We start from the raw sequence: 22,899 nt of genomic DNA, 5'->3' as shown, positions 1-22,899 counted from the left end.
CTTAAGTTGCGCATTTCTTGAATGGCATGTGATTTCTAGAGACATGTGTGAGGCAGCGAGCGTGCTCTTTGAAGAGTAAATTTTGTTTGACATTTCACGTGCTACTATAAGTCTAGGAGGTATTATCTTAACAGAATGGCTCATTTTCACACCCCTCAGATTCACCCCTGCTGTGCTGGTTCATAAATCCATTTGTTAGACACAATCCTCAGGCATCAGAGGGAATCTTGTTTGACCAGGAATATTACCACACTCCAAGCCAAATATTGATATGAATTCATTAGCTCATTTTCTTTGAAGCACATTTGCAAAATCTGGATGCTGATTTCTCTCTTCTCTGCTGGAGTCATGAAGCCAACAGCTCTTAAAGCTGGACATTTCTTTTACTGTGCACAAGGGGTTGCTGTTACCACGCATTTCAGCTCTGACTCTGTGAGGCAGAGCCCTCACAAATTGTGTTCTCCACCCTGCTGTGTCCACAGTGATGGGTGTCAGTTCCAAGAAAGTGTAAAAAATGAGTATGAAATGACAACAGAATTACATGTTTTCATATCTGCTCAGACTTGAAACACATTTCTTCCTCCTCCCTCTGTTGTCTGCCGCCTGCCCACTTCATAAGGGCCGTTAATTTGAATACCAATAATCCTGTTGTTGCCACCTCCTCAGCAGCATCTCCAGACACTACGAGGTGTTAACTGTTTATCTACATAAACTCTCCCTGCAGCCTGGGAGTGTGGATGGATGCTGCGTGTCACAACATCTCACTTGAGCTGTTAGCATCATCATCATTTTAACAGCAAGCTGCTGATAGAGACCCAAAAACACTCATTACACAACTTCCTGTTATTTATTGAATGACTGATATGGAGTATGAGTAAATGAACAGATAATTAGTTTATTTCTCTCTTTTATTTTGAAGGGAGGAAATATTATTTCACTCACATTATTTACATCAACAAAATGATCATTGCTGTCCACAGCTGTAAGCCTAGATGTTGATAGCCTACCCTGTATATGCTGGCTTCTGTTTACTTCTGGTGACTCCATGTCACGTTAAAACTTGAGATTAAAGGCAAATATGTTGAAATTGAAAAATAAAATAAATAAAACCTGAATAGTTAGAGCTCATAGAACCCTTTGTAATATGCAAGACAAAAATAGCTTAATTTATAATACAACATTTATATTTCATATGTGTTACCTACATTATTTGTAAATTTGATAACACTACATAAAAATGTAGACACTATACTGTTCAAAAATAGTTTAGTTGAATAATTAATTAACAGCTAAATATACATTTGGTAAATGCACTAGCCCTATATTTTGGGTTTACGTGTGCTTAGACGCCTACGCCTCAAAGAGGGAGAGGGAGGGAGAGAGAGAGAGAGAGAGAGAGAGAGAGAGAGAGGGAGAGAGAGAGAGAGAGAGAGAGAGAGGGGGGGGGCAGAAGGAGAGAGGGATAGAGAGAGAGAGAATCTGCGTGGAGAGGGGGATTGTGCATCAGTCTACTGGCGCTCAAATGGGTTATTGCGCACACAGCAGGCTGAACTACAGCCGCGGCTCCAACTACGACTCAAGTGTGCATGCGTCTCTTTCTCCCGGGGCGTCAGGCGGAGAGCAAGGGGCTCCGGACCGCTGCGGAAAACTTGCTTTCATTTGATTCCTTCCTTTAATTGAAAACAGAAGTGATGCCCAGCATGCGGATCGACTAAGTGGCTGCATGAACTGCGATTTTCTCATCTCAGAGGAGTTTAATGTGCTCTTTATTCGTTTATTTCCGAGGATTACCCCTTCCCTTAGAAACGATGGGTAAGTCTTTATGTACTTAAAAATTTAGTGATATAGTTCCTCCATCTGACTGCTCCTCAGTCAAGATGACAGCTCAGATCGTTTTTTATTGAAAGATTCATTAGTTCCTAAATTAAATTTCTTACAACCAAAGATAAAACATATCCATACTTATCTATGCATGAATTTCAACTTATTCATCCTCGTGCATACACTTGCTCCTCTGATGCTGTTTTATGCCCTTCATTTTAAAACCTTAAAAGTGGCTCACGTCAGACTCTATAACCTGTTCTCCATAAATGTTGTGCTGATGCCTCAGACATCAGACCTCAAGCTACTCCCCACAACATGATCTCCTGTTTGAAGAATGAATTTTCACCATTATCTGTCCCTTTAACGCCTTTGAGCACACATTTCCTGAAACCAAGTCCTCCTTTTGATTGCCTTTGCCCCACTCTACCCCCAACAGGTTCTGTGATGCTGGACTGGAGGTTATCATGTCTTCTTCTGCAAGCAGCTGCTTTGCTGCTGCTCAGCAAGGGGGAGAGGATGTGCCCCACGAGTTGCCGCTGCGAAGGAAAGATTGTTTATTGCGAATCCGGCATCTTCCAAGACATCCCAGTAAACATCACCACAGGATGCCAGGGTCTGTCTCTGCGCTACAACAACCTGCTGGTTCTGTTGCCCTACCAGTTTGCTCATCTTAATCAGCTTATCTGGTTATACTTGGACCATAACTCCATCAATACCATAGATGCTTTAGCATTCCAGGGTGTGCGCAGGCTCAAGGAGCTGATCCTCAGCTCCAACAAAATCTCCTATCTGCACAACAACACATTCAGTGCCATACCAAACCTGCGCAATCTGGATTTATCCTACAATCAGCTCCAGTCTCTGCAGCCAGGACATTTTTATGGTCTGCGCAAGCTACAGAACCTCCACATCAGATCTAATGGGCTGAAACAGATCTTCCTCCGTACCTTTCTGGAATGCCGAACCCTGGAATTTCTGGATTTGGGTTACAATCGGCTGCGGAGCCTGACCCGCACAACATTCTTAGGCCTGTTCAAGCTGAAAGAGCTTCATTTAGAGCACAATCAATTTTCCAGGATTAATTTCTACATTTTCCCGCGCCTTACCAACCTCCAGGCTCTTTATTTGCAATGGAACCGCATACGATCCATCAGTCAAGGTGTGCCTTGGACCTGGAGCAAACTGCAGAAACTGGACCTGTCAGGGAATGAAATCCAAATGTTGGATCCTGCAGTTTTCCAGTGCATGCCGAACTTACAAACACTCAACCTTGAATCAAACAAACTCAGCAGTGTGCCTGTAGAGGCTGTGGCAGCCTGGACGTCACTGACCACCATCAGTCTGGCAGGGAACTCCTGGGACTGCAGCCCCAGCATCTGCCCGCTCATGGGATGGCTCAAAAACTTCAAAGACCCCAAAGACATCAGTATGATATGCAGCAGCCCCAAGTCTGTGCAGGGGGAAAGAGTCGTGGATGTCGTGAGGAATCACTCCACCTGTGCAGACATGTCAAATGTTCTTTCAACTACTGCTGTCTTCATCCTTACCTCAACTGAAGTAGTGAACATCACTACTGACGTCTTTCTCTCTGATTACACAGACCTGGATTTTACTGATACACCCTATGAGACTCCTTCATCTGTTCAGCCTAGTTGGACAGTGAGAAAGACAACTGAGTCCACCACCATGAGCCCCACATCCCCCATCTCCCGTGATCCCCCTACGTCCTTTATCCCAGAGCTACAGTTTGAACATATGGCTTTCCATAAAATTATTGCAGGCAGCGTAGCGCTGTTCCTGTCAGTGTCATTGATCCTCCTGGTTATTTATGTGTCATGGAGGCGCTACCCCAACACCATGAGGCAGCTGCAGCAGCACTCAGTCAACCATAAGCGCAGGAAAAAGGCTCGCAAGCAGGAGCAGGACCTTAACTCTCAGCTGCAAGAGTACTACCTGAGCTACCACTCAAACTCAGAGGCGATGGATTCTTTGGTGAACGAGTCGACAAGGCCGTGCACGTGCACCATATCAGGATCCATAGAGTGTGAAGTCTGAGCTGCACATTCCCCCTTAAGAGACTTAATCTGCAATTTCTAAGCAGAGGTAAATGGTTTTTCCCATAAGATTAAGTGGTTTTTATCACTAATGTGAGATGATAGATTCTGCACCTCTGAGGGAAATACTTGGAGGCATAGTACAATATAATTATGTGCACAGAGAAGAAGACTGGAGCGGGAGATATATTTGGAGCTAATTATCACCCTGACTGACACGAGAACAGCGGTGGGGTCAGCCAGGTTAGCTGTGTCTGAACTAATGTTACCACTGGACCTCTGCTACAGTAGAAGCCAGCTCTGCAGAGAGACTGACCTCATTTTAAGTTGGACTACATCTCCATTGAACAAATGAACTAACGAAGCCACTTTTTACCTGCTAGTTTTCATTTTTACTGTGTAGCTTGTAAAGCAATTAGGATGTGTGTGCATCTTTGAGTGTCATGTATGTGTGTGTATGATTGTTTTATTTGGAGGAGCTGATAATCTCCCAGGTTATTGATTTATGGTCAGAAGATTTACAGTGATGCACCTTATTCTCACAGATTTCTCCAATTCAACTGCTTTTTGGCTCAAAATAAGCTTGACCGTTACAAATCTAAAGGAGGAACAGGAGAGGGGATACTTGTCCTGAGATATTTTGCATGGTTTAATTCACCTAACTTTAGATTGTTTTTATTCAGTAATTCGGTCTAATTGATGTTAAGGTTGCATTTTATTTCATTGTGCTAAGCAATTTATCCATACCTAAAAAAAAAAAACTTACAAGTTTCATCTCAGGACTGACATTTTCTCCAAGCTGTAAAAATCTATTGGGTCCAGTGAAGGTACAGCCTGTTTTCGTTCCCATTACATCAAGTACTTCTGTTTGTCACAGCCCTTGGCGTTAGATGAACCCAAGTAAACGCATTTGTGTCACTTTGAGGTAAATTTCCAGTAACTGCTGTCATTGATGTGGTAGAGAGACTTAAAAAGACAGCTTGGGGTCACGAAAGGTGGTGATGGATTGGCCAAACAACAATGACCCTGAGACCATGACAAAAACTGAAATACCTACACTATGATGTTTAACCTAACACTTATAATGTATCTTTAACTGCCTAAACCACTGACTGTGTAAAACATGGATGTAGTCTCAGTGATGTCACCCATTGGGGTTTTTTGTGTGTTTATTTAAAGCCCAGACATGTTGGTCACCATACTAGAAAAGCTAACTCCCAGTGACTTTCTGCTAAGCTAGAGACAGGCAAAGAGGTGGAGTTTAGATCTTAGCCTTGCCACCAGGGAAACAACCACGATGCATCTGCCTGTCAGTCAAATCAGCCATGCCCCTAATTATGCAATACTTTTAGCTGTAATCAGAACGGATTATAGAAAAAATGTACCCCCTGGCTGTAAACTTGTCATGAATAAAGAAATAAGGTGTAGAGACCAAAAGTGTTTTTAGAACCAGGCTGTGAACATGTCTTGTTCTGCTGTACTTAACAGTTTTATACTGGCTGTCTCAGAGAACAGACAGAACAACAGCTGTCCCATGTGAAGCCATAATGTTTAGAGCCCCCCAGCTGACTGGCTGCAGTATTATGTCTTAAAGCCCACCTCCTCTATTGTAACAGATGGAACATGAGTCAAACTACAAAATTAAAACAAATGCCAAATATTTTTAACTGAAGCATGATTTCTGTCAGTTAGTTCTCATCCTGCTGATTTATGTGCAAGTGTTGATTTTTCAGAGAAGTTTTGTTTTAATAAGTTATTTGATTTTAAAGAGATGAGTGATTGACAGCTCTGTAGTAGCTCCTGTAGCGTTCTTTAGTGAATAAGCAGAGTAGAGGAAGAATGGTGAGAAGAAACATAAACGCTAACACAAAAGTCACTGAACTTTCCACAACCGGTAGTGTGTGCTTTGAATCAACAGAAGAGTCTGTCTTGCTGTGGACTGTACCCACCTGAGGGATCTTTAATGTTTTATCAGTGAGTGCTATGTGTGTTTTGGTAAGCAAAAAGGGTGCGACGTTAGTCCCATTGCTCCACCAGCCAGATTGCTTCTGCGCATGCCTTTGCTCCACCAGCGCAATATGTCAGCGCCCATCGAGGGGGTATTTTGGCTTCATATCTCACAGGGGGCTGAAATTAAAGCGAGTTGTCCATTCTTTATACAGTCAATGGTTTGACATGAACCACGATTCAGACAGGGAGTAACCAAGCATTAACACGTGCACCTCAGTGAGACACTCCAGGGATGTGACAAAGCATTAGTATTTGACAATCTGGTATGAGAATGTGATGGAAGGCCCTGATGTGTTAGAGGGTATGTTGATTTTCATATTGAATTTTGTATTTATTATTCCTTTCATTACGATTATGCATTGTTTGTGTAAAGACATGACAATACTGGTACTTGACATTCTATGTGACAATGACTGTATAATTAAAAGAAACACTGTTGACTGATGAACGATTGTGTGTGAAGAGAATATCCACAGCAGGTGCATCCCTTCTCTTAAGTCACACGCCGATATTGAAGGTCTGCATTGCATTGGATTTGCTGGTGTATGCGAGAGGAGCTGACATATTTTCTATCATGTTTCTTGTTTTCTGGCTCTCTTCTTTTCAATCCTCTTTCGACACTACAGTATCGACAAAAGTATTGATTCTATCTGGGTTGCACACCTCATACTCGGGGTAAGGGGGCCCCAATTCAGTCCTTGGTTCATAACGGTGCTGGTGCAGAAATGAGCCTTTTATATTTTCATTTTACTCGTAAACAGCTTTGCTTTTAGTGCAAATGGAGCCCAAGCTGGCGATGCCTTTTCTTTGCTTGTCCAGGAGACAAAAACACATCCCAGTCCCTGAAACCAAAAACAGATTAAGAATCCTGCTTTTATGTAACCATGTAGCCTCTGTCAGTTTGAAAATATTGCTCCTGTGCTATGAAAAAGGAGAGGGAGAATAGAGGCAGACGAGTAAGGGACAGTGTGTTACGGGTCAAAGCAGTTATGCTATTAGGAAGATATCACCCACTATGGTCTGCCTTCTTCCAGCCCTCTCCTTCCCTTTTCTCGCTGCTTCATTTTTCTCTTTTCCTGGCTTGCTCGCTGTGAGGAGAGAAAATTAACCTGAGCCAGGGGACATATATGCAAGTGTTAAGCCAGGCAGGATTAGTCAGTGCTGGAACTACCATGCAAGAGCTACCAAAAAAATAAAGAAGAAGAGTGTTTTAGAGACGTAACTCAAAACACTCATGTATTGCTTATTACAGTCTTTCCCTCACAGTTGTCAGTATCTCAGACAGATTGATTCCTTCTCCATGCTATCAGTCATTAGCATTTTCACACATCACATGTGCAGTATGTTTAAAAAGTTTCAATCTGGTCAAAGGTTGTTCAGATAAGGATTTATGATCTCCTATAATTCACTTTCTAAACATGACTCAGGCTTTCTTTAGCCTCAAGGCAGGAAAGGAGGCAGGCTGCCAACGGAATTTATATCCATATATTAAGTTTCCAGCTCTTGCATATATGATGAATTTCTTTTGAGGGCCAATGGGAAAATCAGACAGGCCATACAAAAATGTAATCTAACCAGAACAAATGATTTGTTGATCTAGTTTTGTCGGTATATTGTAATTAGTGTTTGATTTGTCATGTCGTGACTGATGAAAAGCCTGCGTTTTGAAAATCTTTCGGTGTGTGCGGTAAAGAGAAGAATGTTGATTACAGAGCTGAGGCCTGCTCCTGCAGATCATTACTGGGGATATTTGTTTGGATGAAAAATTGTGGGAGTGCACTGTATTGACTTACTACAACAATGCACAAATAAAACCACACTCTCAACCTGCAAAATGATAATACAAAAAAAAAGGTTTCTCAAGGTACTTTAAACCACAAGGTACTTCAGGCACATGAGGAAGACCAAAACCAGAATGGGGAAAAGCAGGCCTGAAAGACGGAGAAATGCAGAATGATTTCTCTCAGCTTCCTGTAAACACTCTCTGTGAGGGGTGAGCTGCTTAGTCCCCACTGACAGGCATGAAATTTGATTTACATCTCTCACTGGGGATCTTTTCTAACGTAACATGTGTGCAATGTTTTGATATCTCTTCTAGAGGTTATTCTTGGGATTTAGACGCCAGGAACAATAAAGCTAATGGGTTTTATTGCCAATTTACCTCAAATGAATGCTTAATTTTATCTGTCAGCTTGATTTTAGTTGAAGGGTAAATATTATGAAGAAATAGGTCCACTTTTTGGTAAATATGCATGTTGGCTTTCTTACTGTGAGTTACATGAGACGATTGATCGCACTGTCATGCCTGTCTGCTTTGTTTAAAGCTACCATCAGGAGCTGTTAGCCTACAGCATGAAGACTGGTAACTGGATGAAAGAGCAGGCTGGGTTCTGTCCAGAGATAGTGTTGCAAAAAAAAATGAGCTGCAGTTTTACAGGTGGATTATGTCCTGGACTTTTTTTGCAGCAGGAGTAATAACTTCCCTGAAGTCTTTGTTGGTTGCCTGGCAACCTTAGAGTTGACCACAACACTGCAGGACTTTTTTGCTCAGGTTTTTGTCCTGATTAAAACCTGCGATTAAAACTTTGTAATTAGCCAGCTTTGGATGTGCTCATGGGTGGATTTTGTTCTTTGTTGGAGCTGAAGTTGTTGTTTCGTCCTGTGTTTCAAATAACGTATTGACATGAATATAGGACGACCCTAATTATGAGACTTTATGAAGAATAAATCTTGTTTTTCTTTATTAAATGACTTTAATTTGCAAGTTTTAAAAAAGGAATGTCATTTAAAAATAAATGGTCACATTTAAATTGAATAAAATGTGATCATGTTTTTAATGAAGCACGTATGATATCAGTATTTAATTTTTTATGCTTTATTAATGAAAATAACCTGCAATCTATTAGATGAATGGCTAGTGGGCATACCTTCGATCAGTTTTTCAGTGAAATAGTCACGTGCATTTCTATATGCTCATCATTTTCTGACATTTTGCAATCACATATCGTAGCCGTTATTTAAAGTCTCTGCTTCATTGATAACCAGTTTCTTGTAAAGTCATAACTCCTCCTCAGTCTTTGGTTAACCTGTCCTTCTTTTCTACATCATGTTCACCGTGTCTCCATCTGTCATCCCTGGCATCGTAGCGCTGAGTGGTGGTTGGCCTTAGTTACAAGGCAAACACTCACTTTACAGATAAGTGGCGCTGTTGTAATGATAATTAATCAGTAGTGGACAGTAACAAAGCAAATTCACTTGAGTACAGTACTTAAGTACATTTTTTGAGTATCTGTACTTTACTTGAGTATTATTTTTGGGGGGTACTTATTAATTTTTAATCCACTACATTCAGAAGACAATTATTGTACTTTTTACTCCACTACATTTCTATCAATTCTCTAGTTACTCACTACTTTTACTTTAAAGTTGCCTCATGAATTTCCTTCTCTTTTCTAAAATCTGATCCCTAAGACAGTAAAATGTGTTTGTGGAGTTCTGTTGGGCTCAGTGGTTTAGCCGTACCTGTATATCGTTCATCCCCACGGTTGAACGTGGAGCAAACACAGAGCAGATTTCACTCAGATCAGGGAGTTCATTTAGAGGTGGTAATGATGGCTATAATCCTCCATCTAAGCACCCATGTAAGCGGTTTGTGAAATTAAGAATGATATGTAGCATTTGAAATGTTCTCCCTGTTTCCCACTCTGCCCGAACATACAAAAATTCACAGTCCAGCCTGAGAAAGCATGTTGAGCTACAGAACATTTTTTTAATTCCAGATAAATATTTCAAACTAAATTGTCTGTGCTTGGAGTAACTTAGTTTCTGTTTTTATTCCATGATATAGTTTTTTAGAGATTTCAAGTAATGGTTTCTAAATAAACATGATGTAACTGAATGTACTTATATGTAGTCTTAGTAGCCTAGACTGCATTATGCATTTTGAAAATACAATGTTTTGAGATTTTTTTAGAAGTACTTTGAATACTTAAGTATTTTTAAAAGGAAGTACTTCAGTACTTTAACTTAAGTAATGATTTGACAGAGCAACGTTGACTTGTATTGGAGTAATATTTGACATGGAGGATCTATACTTTGACTTAAGTAATGAAGCTGTCTACTTTGTCCACCACTGATATCAATATTATTTACTAAACCCCAGATATAAAACAATCCCACTTTTTTCAGATGTATTTCAAATAAAACGTTTTTCAAGTCAATGTGTTATTATGCTACGCAAAGCTAATTGGCTGCTAAACCTAAAATGTTTAGCACAAAAATGGCGAACTCTCTGAGAGTGAATTGGCATATTGCCTAAAAATGTTGAACAAATCAGTGAAAAGAAAAATTGTTCTTTAGTAGAGATAAATAGTGAAATATTCTTTTACAACATATTGCTTTTTTTCTGTGAGTATATCTCATTCTTGCACCCCCAATTGCATTTCTACTTACCATCCACCGTCCACTAGAAGGGATGTCTTCATGGATGATGGAGCCTGAGAGGTCTAAAAATGGATCAAATGAGCTCACCAGACAGAAAAGAGCCACCTTCTCTTCCTCTAAGACTTTCTTTCTTTCTTTCTTTCTTTCTTTCTTTCTTTCTTTCTTTCTTTCTTTCTTTCTTTCTTTCTTTCTTTCTTTCTTTCTTTTTTTCTTCCTCTGTCTTAACGAGAAGCAGCATCACATCTACTCTTATATGATTTTAAGCAGCACATGTAGCCCCTATGAGCTAGCTAGTTCAAATAATGAGTTCCAGGCAATTAAATTCAAAAGATTAACGTCACTTGAAAATAGTCAGCCAAGTATGAAAGCATTCAAAGACAGTTGCTTCATTTGGGGGGGGGGGGGGGTCGGAAAAGTTGTCCTGCTCTGAAACATGATTTCTCTGTTACTCTACCTTTTGTGCACTGTATGCCACCTGTAAAATTCATTTGAATATTAATGCTTTACAGCTTTTGTTACATGTCCCAGGAGGCTCTCGAAGGAGAGTCCTGGCTGCTTTGTTCATGTCAAAGTGTGGCTGGTCAAAAAGACCTTTCAGCGTGAATAACATCCTTGTTCCATCAAGAGAACACAAAGAATGTGGAAACAGTTTCCAAGAAAATGATTTTGTACTGTAACATATTCATTTATTCACATTCATATTCATCTTTCCAATTCATTACTCTCCAGAGACTTGAACATCTACAGGATGCTTAATGAAAGCAAGAATTTAAATTTGTCTGAATGTCTTCTTGAAGCAAGAGGAGGCAGGAACCTCCATCAGTCAACAAATATATTCATTGTGTGGTCTGTCTCGTCAGAATGTGTGTCTTTCAAACGGCCCTGATTTCTCTCCCTGTGATGATTCCTCTGGTCATAAGGTTTTTCACAATAATATAGCTTTCTATCGGTGTACGATCCTTTCAGCAATGTTGTATAACATCACAAGACCCAGAGCTGGAAAGGTTGCTCCCAACATCTAGTCTCATTTATCACATCTTATGATTTACTTTCTCATCCATTAACACTGATCCCAGAGCAGCTTGGGTTTACTTAACATCAGGAAATCATTCGCAGCTTAAACTCAGTTAACAGCATGACCTTTAAAGCTACATTTTTACTTCCCTCTGACAAGATGTCTGCTTCATTCAGAGCTCCATCTAATATTTATGGATGTTGTAGCCACAGATTTAAACTTAGATTAAGTTGTCTTGTATCTAACACATGCAGTACATGCTGACTGTATGATGTAACAGTAATATAGTGCTTTCTGTAGAGATGAGAGCTCATTGTTACTTTGATTTATTTCCCCCGATTCTTCCCAAGCTCTGCTCCCCGCACCAGGGAAATCAAGCAAAAGCCAACAACAATTAAATGTATAAGATTTATAAGCAGTGCGACCCGTAATGTTGTTTCCTAAGTAATAAAGCATCACTGTGGTAACTATGATAAAGACGGCCAGACAGCGTCCACAAGAGGATCCACTTTAGAGGCAGAAAGAAGAAAGTTATTCACTTCTGTGGAAAGAAAAATTCTCGCTTTGGTAGCTTCATATACTAGAAGACACGTACACACCAACGCAAACACACAAACACACACATCCCTTCTTCCAAATACAGTCTTTTGATTTGACAGCTGCCTATGTGACAGACAGGCTGACTTGACAAAAGTGGAACAAAGAAATAATGAATACAACATGGGAAAAAGGTACATATCTAGACTTTCTCCACTAATATTTGTATTTAGTGAAGCAGATACAAAATGCAAAATAATTCACCATCAGGAAGCAGATATTTTAGACTCCACATGGAAAATGTGCAATATTAACACCTCTAAAAGCTTGAACTTCAACATGACACACCGACAGTAGAACCACAAACACTGCCAACATAAATAGCTGTAATATATTGCTCTTATTAAGTGTTTACTGCATTGGGACTTCTTTTGACACAAGTCCCTCAGGCTCAGCTCCCTTGGCTTCTTTGTTACTGCATGAATGATGGCAGCATTAGTGCAGCAGAGCCATGCAGCACCGTAGTCCTCTGAAACGTCCTAATAAAGATAAAAAGTACCAAACTCACTTTTATACCACTGAGACTCCACACTGAATGTGTTAAAGGGCAGTAAAACATGGGTGCCGGATTGCTTCGGGATCACAGAGGTTTGGACTGTCCTTTAAGAAGTGGGAAGCTCAGAGCGGCTAGGATTTCCCCCTTACAGGGCTCTCTCTGATCTCTGTTTAGCAGTTTCTTCTTCACTTGTTTTTAAAGAGGTGTAAAAGTGTTCAGTAATCCATGGCATCTGTTTGCAGCTACTGACACTGTGACATAAAATACAAACACCCATTTTCTGCTGAGCTTGTTCGCTAATCAGAACAAAAATCTGTCAGCACAATTGCCTTTAAACCGTGTCACGTTTTAAAGTGTCCTTTTAATGCTGCTCTTTCGCATGGTTGTTGGCTGGGGTGATTCCATTTCTTCAACTTTGGCTGTTGCTTATTGGGCCAATAAGGCAGTAAAACTCTCACCTGTTGGCAAATCATCTCAGTTGCAAACAGTGCAATCATGTATTGATATGGTTGAGGTAGGAGTGGCTGCTTGGAAGGCCTCCCAATCACGCTTCATCCACTGGCTTTATTGTGTTCAGACCTGCCTGATTTGAATTGCCAGTTCCTGTTGATTTTACTTTGTTTTTGCAAACATGCTTCAGAGTGTCCTTTTACACTGAGTGCCTGTGATGATCAACCTGCTTTAAACAACCAGCTAGAAAGAGAAATGCTCCTATTATGTATGCTGTCCATAGACTACAATTACTCCTCCACAATTCAATGCAATATTAACATCAATTACACCCTCATCAGTTGAAGTAATGATTGCTCTACATTTTCCCAGCCTAATCTATAAACTCGTGACATTTATGAACAAGGGTCTGCCCATAAAAACCCTTTGCATACAGTGTTTCTCATGAAGTGCGTTTCTGCACCACCGTCATGATTACTGATTACTGCGGCAAAGACGAGGTGACGGATTAATTAGCTTCGAGCTGCTGAGGCTTTAAAGGAGAAAAAACATCCATTCACAGTTTGGTTTTCGCTGAATTCTAATTTTATTATTATTTCTTCGCAATTAGCATGATTTCAATTTGAATACCTTATGCAATATGTAAATATTTTTTATTAAAAAACATGACCGTAATTTTTATGCACTCTGCCCTTAATGCAGTCATCTCAATGATGTTATGATAATTGTTTAGTCATGTGCAGCCAGTGTTGTCATTGCAAATTGCGTTGCTGGTTAAACTAGAAAGACAGTTTAACATTTTAAACAGCTTTTATTTATTTATCTCCCTTACACCATGCTTGGATAATGTAGGCATGCATATCCAACAAGCAGGTATACACTGAAATGACTGAGTGAGAGTGGGGTCTTGATTTGGTCATTTGAGATGTGTGTACCCCTCACTTAAACACATGGATTTGCCTGAATATTACGCTTTTTAACATGCTATAACTTGTACATGAGATCTAAAATGAGCATTTGACTTTCAAAGCCTCTGTACAAAATAAATAAAACATGCTCATGTTTAAATTCATATAATAGCAGCTGCACTATTTCCACAGTTACAGATTTGTACAGTTGCTGTTAGATGTTTCATATAAACAGTTTAAGGATAAGGCTGTGGATCCCCCCCCCACTCTGTGCCATTCTTTGTCTCGCTCTCTCTCCTCTCTCTCTCCTCCCTCTCTCTTCTCTGAGGGAGAAGAGAGAGGGGAGGCCAAAGCCTACAGTGTGTGTTCATTCTGATGGCATGAATCTTTATAAAATGCTCAGAAGTGGATACTTTCATTTTCAAACCCCCCCTAATACCACAAACAGCTTGGCACTGTTGTTTCATAATGTAGAGGTCTTTATGTTGGGGGACTACTTTAAGTCACATATTTGGTGATCTAGTAAGTGTTTCCAGTAGCAAGAGAGTGTATTTGAATGTACTCCAAGGGAGGTATAGTATTTTATCATAATTCAATGCACTGTGAAGAGTTTTACTGATTTTGAAATAGTCTCTTAGTCCTGACGCCTCTTCATGACCTACAAAGAAAAATAAGATGTTCACAACAAAATTGATTATTCTTTATACTAAATTCAGAGTCTGTGTTCGGGTCGGTTTTCCGTGATAAAGCCAAGTTGGTATTTGGCGAGCACCTCGAAAGTGGATGTTGTTTGGCAGTGAGAAGTAGGTTTGAAGCAGGGAGGAGTTTTTGTTTTTAGAGTTCTCGTCTTTTTATTAAGGTTTGTACTGATGCTGACACTTGAGCGGATAAGCAAAAGACTTATGATTTTATGAAAGTATTGTTTGAGACGGTAAAACACTACAACAGGGCTTTGCTAGTAAAAGAGCAAAATGGCTATGAACAGGATTAATTTTATGCAGGCCAGGGATGGCTCACTGCTCTTTGAGGACAAAAGAGCCAGTCATGTGCAATATTACATTATCAGACATTTACTGGGGCATTGGAGCACACACCGGGGCTGTGTGGGTAACGTTACACCAGTTACATCTGCTCACCTTTCGTAAGCTGACGAACGTAAGAATCAGAGTTTTAGAAAGTGTTACCATTGTTACCTTACGTAAATAATTTCCGGCAGCTACAAATCAACACATGACCTCATCACTCAGCATCCAGCAAAAACGTTGTCTTGAACAAAGAGAAGCAGTGTTAAAAAGAGATGCTTATTCATATCATTTGTGTCCACAAAAAATTAGCCACATTATGATCAGCGGGTAATGTGCTCATGGGGAAATGCAGTCCTCATCCTGGAAAAAACCTACTGATTTCATCCAAGGGGTCACCAGAATCAGACAACATGAAGGCTGCTCACAGTGCCTTTAAGTATAATACAACTTTTCCTTTTAAACCATCTTTTTGTAAAAGCCACAGGAAATTTACCTATTAGTCTAACATGAGAAAATCATGTTTGTTATACTTTGACACAATAGATGCTCAGTATCTTATCTCTTAAGGTAGTCCATAGCGATTAATGTGGTATCAAAATAACACTCAAACCTGAAGTGTAAGATTAAAACAGATTTTGTTGCTCTGAGCAGGTTTGAGCAACAGACTTCTCTAAAAGTCGGCAGCTTCATCCAATCACCATCAGCTATTTTGTGCAGCGGGTCATGAAAACTCTCATTACACATCTTGATGAGGATTGACCCATGCAACTGCTCGAGCATCCAGCACCTTATCACGCAGTACACACTGGATATCGAACTCCCCACACAATGTTCCAGCTGCAACACAACGAATGAGAGAACATGTGTTCTCAATATGGGGTCTCTTCATCTTTACGATCGTGACCAAATTCCACTCACAGTTTTTCTTTCATCTGGAAAAACATTGGCTCGGATGTGAGAGAGAATCTCCAGCAGATGAAAATGATAAGAAAAAATGGAGCGGTAAAAAATCTATGAATATCATATTCGTATATTGTGCCGTCTCCCATGAGAAATTTTTGTGACTGGATTTAATCTTCTGTTATTATTTTTTTCCCTATGGAATAAGGACTTTCAGTAGCTGTTTGGACAATAAACGTGTTTTGCTTGTGTACACTGTTTTTTCTAACTTTCCAACTCAACAAGTAGAGACAGACTGCAAGGTGGGAAAGTGTAGCCCACTAAGCCTCCTGTACTGTGTGTTATTCTGCGTCAGTGTGTCGTTCGATGGTCCTAAAGCACATGGGCTTCTATGGTTGGAGTTCACAGTTCAGCAACATCACAAAGTAAAGCATCAAATATCTCAGTCTTTTAGCCCACCGGATTCAAAAATCTCTTTTCTTTCCAGTTCAAATGGCCTGTTCGATACTGAGCTGGCAATCCACCCACACACCAACCCAGTCATCTGGATAGATGGTGTGGGTGTGTGTGTCTCTAGGTATAAGACAGTCAGAGAGAGAGAAAGAGAGAGAGAGCAGGATTAAGTTTAAGACCTTCAGCTATTATGTGAGGTCATTGTGTGATGTCTCCCTGTCGTCCTTGCTTCTTAACAGGGCTACTTTATGATTTGCAGTTTGATTTAAAGTTTAATTTGTTATAACAAGGCCCAGGATAATAAGTTAAGGCTGATCCAATCAATATTTTTAAATTTACAACAGATCAAATGACTGGGTGTAATAACAAAGGTTGCTCATGATGAGAAACCAACAGAATTGTCACCTAGCCCTGCTGGGATTAGTATCATACAGCTAATTGTTTTCACACTAAGGCCCACAACTTAACCCTGTGAGGTCAGTCACAGAAGTGACTATGCCTCTCTCTAACGCAAGCTGTGGAAGAAGTTAACAGCAAGTGGAAGTTCTGTTCAAATCTAGGAAAGATGCATGGAGGCAGATATTCTTTGGTCTTTGGTGTAACAGAAACAGATCACTACAAGGAACTTTTAGGCTACCTGTAATGAATGCTAATGTTGCTGTTTGTTTGATATGGAATTAACAACTGTTATTGACTTAATGCAGGTGTCTCTGATTCATATTAATAAGTCCATCAGAGAGTTCATATTATTCACCATCAAACAGCCAGAGCACACACATTAAAGTTGTTGTTGGCTAGCTACAGCTCAGCTGTAAAACCAACTTTGATAAATATATTAACAGTGTGAAGTGACCAAAGACCTGCATTTGGAGCAGAATGTGGTGTTAGCGAGGTACCTTCAGGTTTACTCCTGGGTTTTCTAGTCTACCGCAGTGGTTACTTCCAAACTGGTAACCTCTGGTCTTGGGAAATGAAGCCGATGCTGATTTTCTAAAAAATGCAGGCACCAGACGCTACATATATGTCAATTCAAACAAGCGCATCTCTATGGCAAAAATAAACATGTTTGCAGCCAGCTTTTTTGGTTCAAAAAAGTATCTTGGTCTAAATAGCTAATTTCTCTATCAACACACACTATACAGGGGGTGGATTTGAAAAAAAAAACAACCAAAACATTAGTTTGGAAAACATTAAGGTTACAAGGTTTGCATAATTAGGGGCACAGATGACCTGATTTGCATGGACGCAAAAGGTCTGCCTCCTGAAAGTTAGGTTGAGTCTGCAGTTCCAATTTTGGGACCACCATTTGGCTTCTGGAGACTATGTCCATGTTTTAAACAGTTTGTGGGAAAACCTGTATTAAAGCACTGTCTACATGGCAAAACAATATTCTTGATCAAGGATCTGTCCTGACTACAGTTGTCTTTCCCAGAGAAAAAAAAAAGTCTTGTTGAGCTGTTGTAGTTCTGTCATACTACAACAAGCACTGATGGAAACACTATTACCTTGTACTAGTTCTTCTTTTGAGACATGAAAAGTAAGCCGACTCACCACTGAGATATACTTTTGCATTTTTTATTTGCTCTAAACTCTGTTTGACAACACTGAGGCTGCAGCTTCAACAAGGCTCAAGCTGTCAGACAAAACATAAGAATCCATTTAAGGAACCCATTAATCAAATGTAATCTACAGAAGTAATTATAGTCAGAGCTACTTGTGTCCTTATGACTGATATTATAATCCTTAGTTTAACTTTCACTCTATAATTATTGTCTGCAACCTGCTACCCACGGTTTAAGGTATGTTTTTCTTTCTTGTCCTTATATTTTAATTTTAAATGTCAATAGCTGCTATAAGAATCTAATTTCCCTCTGAGCTTGACAGAGTAATCAATCTGTCTTACCATTCATACATTTAATGTGTGTTGTCCATACTGTATTTGGCGGCTGCAGCTGTGTTTTTTATAGCCAAGAATTTGTATTTAATTCATTTCATATTTGTGTAATATGTTTGAGAAATATGCCAATCTGCTGCCAGTGATCTGCTGCCAGTGGACTCGTTCATGTTTACAACTGGTCATAGCAGCACCCACCCACCCTTTTCCTGTGGACGTGCTCAATGTTTGATCATAGCAGGCCTCAGTTGACTTATTTAGTTGCTGACTTCTGTTGTGTGATGTTCCAGTGCCATTGCAGCTGTTAGGCTTGATCAAAAGCATCAAATCATAGAGGGCAGGTCGAGACTGGGCTCTTTGTTTAATTATTTACATAAATCCTGCATTATCTCACCATTAGCAAGCACTATTTGGTAACAGTGACAAAGAACAGATCCTAGAACCTAGAATCTAGAAGTACAATAATAATTATAAATATGACTGGTAACAATAATTGTTGTTGAAGTCAGGCTGGTCCACAGCAACAAGACAGTCTGCTGCAACAATCCACAGGAACCTACAAGGCAAGGTCGATGACAAACAGCAAAAAAAGATGATATATTGTGACAAGCATCAAAGGGTCATGAATACATACACATTCAGCAGCTCAAGAAGCCTGTGCCAATTGCAGCATAATCAAGGACTGGTCCAGGCTGGAGCCAGCCCTAACTATAAGCTTCATTGAAATGAAAAGTTTCAATCCCACTTAAAAGCAGTGTGGGTGTCTGACTCCCAGAGGATTCCAAAGGAGAGGGGCCTGATAATTGAAGGGTCTACCTCCTGTACTACTTTTGGATAGATTGTGAATGTGTTAAAATTGCTTTGTAGTATGGACCATTTTTAGGGCAGCCAACTATAATAATCAAGGCTAAATAAAGCAGTAGAATAAGGTGAAATTGAAAAAGAAGGTCATACAGGATCAATAAGGTAATCATATCACAGCCTGGTCAAGATATAGATGTTTTTATGTTTGAAGAATGGACACAGTTAGCTTCTTTCCTAAAATGCTGAACTCTCTTAAATATTGGGGTTAGATTTAAAAGACATCCTGCTAAATTGTGTAATGGCATGAGTGCTTGTGTAATTGCTGTGCGAGGGTGTTTGTTTTTACAAGAGTTTATGTTTTTATTAGAGCCTCGCTTATATAACTCTCTGACTACAACAAAGTCGAGTCCGCTCATTTGTAGCAGTGACAGACAACAAAGACAAACCGCATCAAAAGAATGCAAATTCTACTCCACAAACTATTGTTAGAGTTTGGATGGAAATTGCCGTTACTCTATGAATTATATTGCTTTCAAGCATGGTCGGGCATGCCTCTGAATCCATTCAACAGAGCTTCAATCCTGCAGAAATAATTTCCTTTCCAAATGAATGAGTGTTTTTTTATTGACTGTGGATAAATCAGACAATAAACAACCAGTCTTTTTCCAGGCACACAGCGCACTAGGCTATTATTCTCTTAATTTATGTTTTAAAAAAGAGAAGTCAGCGTTTGATTACATCATTATATCATAACTCCCCAATGTGTGTGTGTGTGTGTGTGCTTGTGAGGGAAACAGGAGCTCTCGTAGAAGGCAGCAGAGAGGGGGAGAGAGATCTAAGTTCTTTTTCACGGAATACAGTTTCTATCCCACTCCTGCGAGCAAGGCTTAGGGGACGGTGCTCTCCATGGACTCTTTCGGTGTGCCAGACTTCACTGGGTTTAGCACAAGAAGCACAACTTATTGGATTACGGGGTCCATCATGCTCATTTTTCTGGGGGCTGTGTGTGTGCTGATGTGAGGGGGTATACGTGGGTGGGCAGCATGTGAAGCAAGGGAGGGATGTAGTAGTAAATACATGATTAAGTTGTATTAACTGTCCTATTTTATATGCAGAATTTCTAATGGAGCTCTATCTTTTCATGTTTAGAGGTTAAAAGTTTAAGAAGGTCAGTGGGGCAGCTGACTGTAAATGCAACAGGACTGTGAAAGCTTCTCGTGTCTCACGTGGATTTAACTGCACCTGTTTATTCTGTTTATCTGCTAGAAGTACATCTGCATGGACAGGATAAGGTTTTGGCACAAATCCTTGGTTAGATGGACTCTCTGCTGATGACATAACTCTCCATAATTGTTCACAAACGGACAGAAACTCACAGTGGAGTGATGAACAAAACACTGTGTATGCACACGTCCTTGGTGACTATTGGATGTAGTAACCTTCCTCACCCTTTCACAGATTTCAGCACAGGCAGTGTGGGATGTTCTATTTAGCAGCAGACTTTAATCTTTCTCTCTGTTTTTCTCTTTGTGTGCTCATCTCTTTCAATACACTCTTTTAATGCAATATTTACAAAAACTAAAAACACAGTTATACTGTATCTATAGCTGCACTACTTTCATGCTCATTTATTCCCAAAAATAAAGGCATGGTAGGCAACAATTCAGATTCTGCCCTGCTGTGTTCAGCATCATTCAGCCACACTCTGATGGTGGATGTGCCCTTTTCTTAGCAGGTTACTTACTGAGATAAAGAATCACTGAGGCTGGGAGGAATCCTTGCATTTGCCTCTTTATTATTTATTCTGCAGCATGACACATCCAAAGCATGCAGGGCCAGAGCAGCTAAAAATGCTCCCTGCTTGGAGAGAGGGAGTAATCGTACTGCTTTCTCAGTGAAACAAGAAAACAGAATAGCATGAACACTTACAAAGATGCTGCCTCTGTTCTCATTATTGCCAGGTGTATGTAACACAACACGGGCAGCTGAGTTGATGTTTATGATGTGCAGGACAGCAATGATTTACATCTGATTACTGTACAGGATACAGAAATCAATTTCTCTGTCCATGTGGATGTTTAATTGCAGAGATTCAGGGGTCATGAATGTGAAGTGCTGGCTTTGTTCCACCCACATACTGAAGCTCTTTGAGGAGCTGAGTGACTACCTCCCTCTGCCAGAAGCGCCATCCTCGTCCCAGTGGCGTTCCACCTTAAAAAAGATGAATATATGTGCCCAACTGGCTGCCTGACATTGACACACCGTGACTCACGCTGCCGTGCTATTTCAGTATGGCTGCTGGCAAGCCCAGCCTTTCTGTAGCCTCTCCCTTCTCTGCTTCGGTCGTTTGTTTACCTCCCCTGCTTGGCTGTTTACTTGTAATTTGGACATCTGTCAAGGTGTTTTGTTTGCAACCCTGTGGTGTGATTAGGCTACCTTTGCCAAATCTGGGAAGATGGATGGGGTCGTACCAAATCTTGGCTGCGAAGACAAAGCCCGATTTTGGCTTTACTTCACATCTACTTAGTTTAGAGGGATAATTAAGAAATCATTGGGCGACAAAAAGGGCACTGTGATACAGAGGTCACAGATGTATTCATCAGGCTTGTTCACACTCGCCTCCTGCAGTGTTAATAGTGATACTGTGCAGTGTCCCAGCACTGTCTGAGTGGTCCCGCCCTGTCCTGTCACACAGTCTGTTCGGCTCAGCGCTCCAGTGCCAGAACCTCCTCCTACACTGGGGGGAGGGAGAGGGGCAATTAACCACCTGCTAGGAAAGCAGCCACTCACACACCTTAACAGAAGCAGCATCAGTCATGAGCAGATTCATACACAGATTTATAGATTGGTGTCAGTCACACACACAGAGCATAAATCTCAGGTATCCAACCTGCAAACACACAGCGTGCATGAAACCAGGGCGGTTTGAGGTTGTTCTGATTTGCTCTCTGATCATGTTTCATCCTGAGCATTGCTAATTCGTTCATCTCCTTAATGAACATTATTGGCAGGATTGCATTAACCCAGCACTTAAGTTTGCTAATGGCTAACGTCATGCTCTGTGCTCACATCCCATACTGTAGACTCTCACGCAATCAATGCTGAATAATTTCACCGGCACATCCGGCTTCATTAAAAAATGTCTGTCTTTGTATTTTTGGGTCATCACCCACAGTGAGAATTTATACATTTAAATTGCAGAAATGACCCCAAATGACTGATCATCTGGAGCAGTTTAACACAACATCATAACCCTACATTAGCATAACTAATTCAAAGCTGATAAGGAGTTGTAACACTGTGAGCTCATTCAAACAGCTCAAACCGTTCATGATTCCTGTGATAAGCTTGTTCATCTATTAAAAGCTTTATTTACATCCACTGCAGCAGACGAAGCTGTGGCAGTAGTTGCACTGCAGCTTGCAGTTCTGTCACTGTGTTGGCTCTGACGCACAAATCAACACAGTATCACTGTGAAGCGTCGGTCTGTAAACAAGGAGTGTGTTTCCATGGGTGTGTATGAGGGTGTGTCTGGGAGTGGTTGAGGAAAAATGTAACAACAACTTGTTTCCCCATTCAAATAACAATATGTTACATCACTATCCAACTGCCCTGAGGAGGAACTATGCACAGAAAGAAATTACTCTCTTGAAAAATATACATCTCTCTACATATAGCACACAGACACACGGTAATATCAAGGCACTTCTATGCACAGAAGGATAAGATATGGATGGTTACGTCATACGGTTTTAATGCTGTCCAGCGTAAAATGCAGCCCAGCAACATAGTTGTTGAACTACTCAACCCAGACAAGTAATTAATCTTCGTCACCAGCTTCTGCCCTGTGAAACTAACACTGGCAGTAAATATCAGACATTCCCTCCTCTGAATTCTGATATTTATGTTTTATTTGACGTTTTTTGACACATTACCTTGCTTCAATCTGACAAAAACAAGTTTAATACCAAAAAACCTGTATTCCAATAAAGTGTGTAGTTCCCGGCTCTAGGAGTGGCCAACAGT

At 40.4% G+C, this 22,899-nt stretch overlaps 1 protein-coding gene and 1 long non-coding RNA gene across 2 annotated transcripts; one reads left to right on the top strand and one right to left on the bottom strand.

The window, feature by feature from the left end:
• The first annotated feature begins 1,450 nt into the window (after positions 1-1,450).
• Positions 1,451-7,074, top strand: lrrtm4l2 (leucine rich repeat transmembrane neuronal 4 like 2). The gene is made up of 2 exons (XM_034692392.1): positions 1,451-1,812; positions 2,261-7,074. The coding sequence occupies exons 1-2, from the start codon at positions 1,758-1,760 to the stop codon at positions 3,877-3,879; spliced, it is 1,674 nt and encodes a 557-aa protein (XP_034548283.1). The 5' UTR covers positions 1,451-1,757; the 3' UTR covers positions 3,880-7,074.
• Positions 3,163-17,173, bottom strand: LOC117819155. The gene is made up of 3 exons (XR_004632471.1): positions 17,072-17,173; positions 3,372-3,472; positions 3,163-3,274 (listed from the first exon to the last, which is right to left on the bottom strand). It is a non-coding gene; the product is annotated as an uncharacterized LOC117819155 (long non-coding RNA).
• Between the last annotated feature and the right edge of the window lie 5,726 nt (positions 17,174-22,899).

This window comes from Notolabrus celidotus, chromosome 9, assembly GCF_009762535.1.
Source record: "Notolabrus celidotus isolate fNotCel1 chromosome 9, fNotCel1.pri, whole genome shotgun sequence".
NCBI classification, from domain to species: Eukaryota; Metazoa; Chordata; class Actinopteri; order Labriformes; family Labridae; genus Notolabrus; species Notolabrus celidotus.
The sequence above is the reverse complement of the archived record's forward strand: the minus strand, read 5'-3'. Positions and strand labels throughout refer to the sequence as shown.